Below are 6345 nucleotides of genomic sequence, written 5' to 3' on the forward strand. Positions count from 1 at the left end.
TTTGTTCATTTGCATAAATTTATTTATTAACAGTATTTACATGCTTGCAGATTGGAGGATAAATGGTGACATCATAAATGCACATTTAGTTCATTAGATGCATACGACATCAATTCATATAGAAAAAAAGGGAAACAAGTAAACCACAAGGCAAATGTCTCCTTTTTTCTTAGTACTGGTTTACATCAGGCCAAACCAGTGCACAATAGCTTCATTTCTTTCCAGACCTCACATGCACCTTAGTTTCTACTCTACTTCTGAAAGTGAGCATATGAATATAATGCCTTCTGAGTGAAATAAGAAACTGCACTTGAACGCGAGTTAGCAAGGCTGTGGCTTCATGAGTTTCTGTAATATCTTGGGGACTTTTATCTACTGGACTTTGTGCAATGTCATACAGCTTTTTAATTCTTAATTAACTTCTTTCTTCACATTCAGTTTTTTTAGCTATTTTCTTCGTGTTTGGTTAATCATGTTGTATATACTATATAGCATTACCAAAAAGATAAATGTATGTGTATTGCTATCACTTTCATGGCATAGTAAGTGTCAAGCTCCGAAAAGTAGTATGCATTATCATTGTGTTCATCTCATTACAGAATTGGACTGCATAATGTATCCATGTACAATCAGCAGCTGCTTTCTCTCCTTAATACTGATGTGTACTGGTGGAGCGTCAATAGCATCGCTCTTGTGTGTTTTTCGATTGAAGCTTTGGTAGCCATTGACATGAGAATTAGTAAAAATGCTTGGTTGCACTACCTGATTTCCTCCGGTTCTAAATTTGGGACATCCATTTTGTTGTTTATTTCCAATTTTTCTCATTGGTCATCCATGCAGGCAGCATGGCAAAGATAGTGTATCATATGTTTATTCCTCACTTCCTTGGTCCTGATTCGTGCCATCTTTTTTCTTCGATAATGAAGTTATTAGACATTATATGAACAAAGCGGGCGCGACAACGCGCGCCTAGTCCATCTAGTACACTGTAGTTCTGAATCAAGTTGAGAGTTTACTGTCAATTTTGTTACACTGAAGGATTACGAGAAACTGACTAATATTTCGACTCGGTACTTTTTCTTTGCATAAGAGCCATGTTTCACACCAATAATCTGCTTTGCTTGCTCGTAAGTAAGCTAATTCTGAGCAGAAGCAGAAATTCTAGGCAGAGACTTGGGTTGCCTTCTTGTGGCCCTGCATCACGTCTGGTGTCCACGTAAATTCTCCTGTTTTCAGGAGAAAACTACAAGTTAGCAATCTGGACAGCCCAATGGATGGCTATAAAAGCAATTCCATTTATATTTGAGTTGTCCACAAAACAATTGCAAGTAACAAGATGTAAGGTAGAACCATAGAAATAACAGATCTGATTTCTTGGAAAATTCCACGGAAAAGGAAGAGTATATGTTCAAGCTAGGGATGAGCGTATGGGTATAGTTTGACATCTAAAACAAGGTAAAACCATATAACCTATATCAATAACAATATGTCCAATTTGACAGCCAAAACAAAACAGGGCAAGTCATACATGATTTAAGCTAGCAAGTGCATCGTGCATATGATTGGAAAATAAGAAGAGACCTGTCTCAGCGAGAATCTTGGCCTGGAGGCACTCTTCGATGTCTTGGTCTATGTCAGCGATACAGGACCGGCGCGAAGGGAGCTCCTCATCTTTCAAGTCTGCAAAACAGTTTGGAAGCAAACCCTGCGATTCGAACGACTTGATGTTGTCCTTGAACACATTGAACCGCATAGCCCTCTCTTCCTCGTCTGGGTATGTCCTGTGGTACTTCTTCACCCAATCCTCGAACCTCGCCTTCATGTCCTCCTCCTCTTGCTTGCGAGATGCTGCACAAAAAGACAGGTATGAGGTGGTGGTTCCTGACATGAAACGGAGCTGACGACGAGGGAATTGTACGTCTACCTTCATCATCTGCTGTGTCTTTCCTGAAATACTGAAGCGCCAACGCTGCAGCACTAGCAACCGTAGCCGTGGCCACACCAGTAGCACGACCAATGCCATCAGGAACGGGGAAATCCTTCTGTATCGACCGGGGTGAGAAACATGCATGAGGGAGGGCCTGAAGTTGCAGATCGGATCTGAGAAAAACAAACGGGGGAAACTCACCAAGGAGTGGAGAGAGCGTGCAGGAGCCGTTCTTGGGGTCGCCCGTGGCGAGAACCTCCGTGTGAGGAGGAAACCAACGGACCGCCGTAGGGACATGATTGCCTCTTCTTCCTTGGACTACTCCTCGATTTCCTTTTCGCTTCTCTCCACCGCCTCGATTCAGATTCGATTCTAGGGTTTTTTCGCTGCCGATCGGCACGGGGGCGCAGTTTATAAATGGAAGGGACTCAGCTGCTCCTCGCGCAGTAAAAAACAACCACAGGCTGCCGATTGGTTTAAGGATTTGAAGTGCAGTTTCAGTTTCAAAATTGATATACTAGTACCTTGCATCGGGTACTTGATTCTCTTCTTCGGCACCATATCCTTCCTGCCGCTCGCGGCCTTGCCAGTCGACAGTCGCGGCCTCCTCTCGTCGGCGGCGGCCGTGGTTCTGCGTTTGCTGTCTGCTGCTGCGACGTTCCACGACGATTTGGCGGGAGTTTCCAGGATCTCAGAAAGCCCGCAGGATCTTGTTATTTTTTTTAGGATAAGCCGCCACTTTATTGATCAGCAATGTTCATACTTCATAGATATACAAAACTTAGGTTTAATTAGCCAGATGTGGCGACCGGTAGAAAGAGACACAGAGGACAGAGCTAAACTTTGAGCCTCCATATTAGCAGTTCTTCGTGCACATTTGCGAAGTCCCTTGATCTTGATTGAATCTCGCAAAGTACCTGCTAAATTTTTCCAGGTAATTTCCATCAAGACTGTTAATCACCTCCAAACAGTCTGAAGCCACTTTAACTCGTGAGAGATAGAGATCAACTGCAAGAGCTAAAGCCTCTCGGCAAGAGAGTGCCTCCAAAATGGCTGGGTCATCCATGCATGGAACCTGGACCGCTGATGCACCCAGGTAGACTCCTTCCGATGATCGACAAACCGCTACAATTGCACCAACCTTTTTCGACTTCTTCACCGATGCGTCCACATTGATTTTGGCGACGCCTGGGGGAGAAGCTATCCACCTCCTCACCTGCATGTGCTGAGTTGCAGGTTGAGCTTTGACCTTGCTCGCCGAAGCACATTCAAGATCACGTAGAAAGGATCTCACAAAGGAGTAAGTGGAAAGCGGGCTCTGAAATACTTCCTCGTGAATTGCCGTACGACGAGCAAATCACACTGCCCATAAAGTGACTAGGTAGCGAAACAAATCTTCACGCTTTAAGCTTTTGATCATGGCGAAGATCCAACGTTTCGCATCTGGTTCTTCCATCTTCATCATATGCTCTGTTATTCTCTCCGATATTAGAGCCCAGATGCTTCGACTCATGTTACATTCAAGGAGAGAGTGTCTCCAGGAATCAGCCACTCCGCACAAATTTTTGTGATCATTGTAGTAAGTATATATACATATTACTGCAAACAAGATACACAAATATACACAAATATAAGAATTGCTCTGTTCAGTCTTGCAATTATTGGTTACTTGATTCTCTTCTTGCGGAAGGCAATTTGTGTGCTCCTGGAGTGTAAAAAAAAAGAGCTTTAGGTATAAAAAATTGGGATATCTAACTTTCTCTCATTGTCTTCCATAGTTGTTGATGTACACTAGCTATCTTTTAGCAGTTGAAGATCCACGGGATTCCATAGATATTGGACGGAAATGAAGCAATATTGAGAGAACATACTGTCTATATGGTGATGTATTGACATAAAATGCTTCAACTATTGCCCCATTGGTTGGTTAGTTTGCATAGTTGGGTCTTGGTGTATTCAAAACATAACACATACTGCTACATTTGTCTCTATCTTTCAGGTATCAAGCGAGGTTGAATCGAAAGATGAACAGCCTTGTGCATGCATGCACGATCAAATTCAAACTGAGGAATGCCAAGTTCCACATAGGGCTATCAAAATGCAACCCCCCCCCCCCCCCGTCCTGAAAAGTCAGAAATTGTGAGTCCTAAAAAACATATTATTATGGTTGTATCCAAATATTATGGAATCCCGTAATAAGAAAACTCACTTTTTTTAGTCCTAAAAAAGAAATTTGTATCATGGTTGTATCCAAATATTATGGCTCATACACTTACTCATAGGTTCATTAGAACATATTATTACTTACTGTTTTGTACTTTTTTTGCTTATCACACAGACACCATTCCTGGTGTAAGGTGTGCACAACATAAGAAGATGAGCTAGCTTAGATGCTCATCCTTTGATCTCTAGCACACCTGCACACTGCCAGCCAAGCTTGCAGTATATTTTTTGTATTCTTCAGCTCATGGCTACATAAGGGGGTGGCGTGCCACCGCACCAGCCCCTGCTAGTTCCATGTAAACGAGAAGGGCTCACTTGCTAACAGACGGTAACAGGAGTACTCTGCTTCGTCTAATCTCTCCTATGCATTGTCAAAATAATAAAAATTCAAAAACTGGAATTGACGAAAAAATTGAATACATGTTATAAAAAAATCAATTTGGAAGCTATTTTCATGTATACATAATCCAGTTTGAACAAAGAATTGACCAAACAAGATGTGTGTGACGAGGCCATAGACGGTATAGCACGTGGATCATGTAATACATGAATACATGCTGAACACAAAAAAATTGAGGCATTGCTTTTCTCAGTGAGAGGGCGGAATCAAACCGAGTACAAAGTGGGCATGCTTTGATTAAGGGAAAACATGCAAAAAGCCCGTGCAAACAAAACAAAATCAAGTCTAGTAATTTTTGCTCTAGGGGGGATCGTGTTGTTGAAAATTTTGAAATCTTTCCCCGCTGCATGATGTCCTCCCAGGTCAGGGTCGCAACATCGTCTGGCCGTTTCCCCATGAAAACCCGACGGTTCCTCTCCGTACTAATGTAGAAAATGTGGGTGTTCTATGAATTGAGCTTATCGCAAAACTTTCTCCTTGACTTACTATCCGGACAACGTCTCCTGTGGTGGGTCACATCACTAAGGTCTGACATGTTCACGGCCGTCATTAGCAAGCCACTGCAGTGTCCTTTGTTCACCTAGACTGCCTCGCCAAAAATGCATCTTGTTTATTTGGCTTGCTCCAATATCTCATTGTGACATAACACCTTGAATAACTACATCGAACACTTCTACATATGTACTCTAGAAAAGTGTGGAGTACTATTTTGTTAAACAAAAGCCTTTTGCAACTTCGATGATCTAACTACCAGTGCGACCGTAACTCAGGCAACGCATGCTCATTTATGTAGCTGCACCATTCGAGTAGACTCATGAGTATGGGTCCTCACGTTGACGCCCTATTCTCATGCTGTCATGCACAAATCACCCTTGGAGCCAAGCCAACTTCTTGTATAGGAGAAGAAAAACATGTGAGTGCTTCATGTGGTTCTTACTAGGCACATTTTTTGGGATTGCGGACGCGTCAGTCTTATCAAGGAAGGGACTGAGTGCAAGATTCAGGGAAGTGCCTTTAGGTTTTGTTCATCCTTGTGATCTAGATTTGTTTTTTGTTATAATGCAATTTTTCCGTCCGAATCTACAGAAAAATACATGTACATTTCATCGGGATTTCCCCTGCTCTGTGTGTGGCAGTTGGGCATATGTGTGGGGCAGTGCCGGGTGACCGAATGTGCAGCAGGCCAACGCCTTGCTGGTGGAAGCATGCCCACGGTCCTGCTCGTGTTGTATGGCCGGGACGGGGAGGACATGGACTTTGTCGAGAGTTACACTCAGCGAAGCCTGCTCAGGTTATACCACATCGCCAACTAGGCTTTGCAAAGTGTCAAATTGCGGACACTTGGCAAAGTCTATGCCGAGGGCCAGATACAGGGAGAAGATCCATTGAAAACAAAGAGAAGATTCCATATATAGTAAAATGTTCTCAAATTTATGAAAGTGGAAAAATTCAATACATAGTACAAACGTTTTTTTGCCTCCCTACTTGCTCTTTGACAAGAACAAAAATATGGATTTTGTGCTGGGACAGTCTTGTCCAATTTTGTTCTCAGCTTCAAGTTGTTGACGATTTCTTGGCAGCCGTGGGCCACACCATGTACCTCTGGCCTGTTTACGACATTGAAAGCAACACTAATATCCCACCTTTTCTGCAGCTTGGCCGTCTCGCCACTCGTAGAGATGCATTTTGTTTATTTGGCTTGCTCCAATATCTCATGACAACATACCGCTTCGAATACACCAGATATTTTTATATGTTTGACAAATATGTTCTGTTGTAACCAAAAGTATATATT

The 6345-nt window shown here is 42.7% G+C and overlaps 1 protein-coding gene across 1 annotated transcript; it reads right to left on the reverse strand.

Moving 5' to 3' along the window:
- Positions 1-1089: 1089 nt before the first annotated feature.
- On the reverse strand, positions 1090-2293 carry LOC127311336 (uncharacterized). The gene is made up of 4 exons (XM_051341751.2): positions 2129-2293; positions 1925-2042; positions 1582-1848; positions 1090-1226 (listed from the first exon to the last, which is right to left on the reverse strand). The coding sequence occupies exons 1-4, from the start codon at positions 2222-2224 to the stop codon at positions 1162-1164; spliced, it is 546 nt and encodes a 181-aa protein (XP_051197711.1). The 5' UTR covers positions 2225-2293; the 3' UTR covers positions 1090-1161.
- Between the last annotated feature and the right edge of the window lie 4052 nt (positions 2294-6345).

This window comes from Lolium perenne, chromosome 7 (genome assembly GCF_019359855.2).
Source record: "Lolium perenne isolate Kyuss_39 chromosome 7, Kyuss_2.0, whole genome shotgun sequence".
In the NCBI taxonomy this organism is placed as follows: domain Eukaryota; kingdom Viridiplantae; phylum Streptophyta; class Magnoliopsida; order Poales; family Poaceae; genus Lolium; species Lolium perenne.

Coding starts and splice junctions, on each gene's coding strand:
- LOC127311336 (XM_051341751.2), bottom strand. CDS start 2,224: ATGTCCCTACGGCGGTCCGTTGGTTTCCTCCTCACACGGAGGTTCTCG. Junction 2,043..2,128: donor CACGCTCTCTCCACTCCTTG/GTGAGTTTCCCC, acceptor CGGTCGATACAG/AAGGATTTCCCCGTTCCTGA. Junction 1,849..1,924: donor AGACACAGCAGATGATGAAG/GTAGACGTACAA, acceptor CTTTTTGTGCAG/CATCTCGCAAGCAAGAGGAG.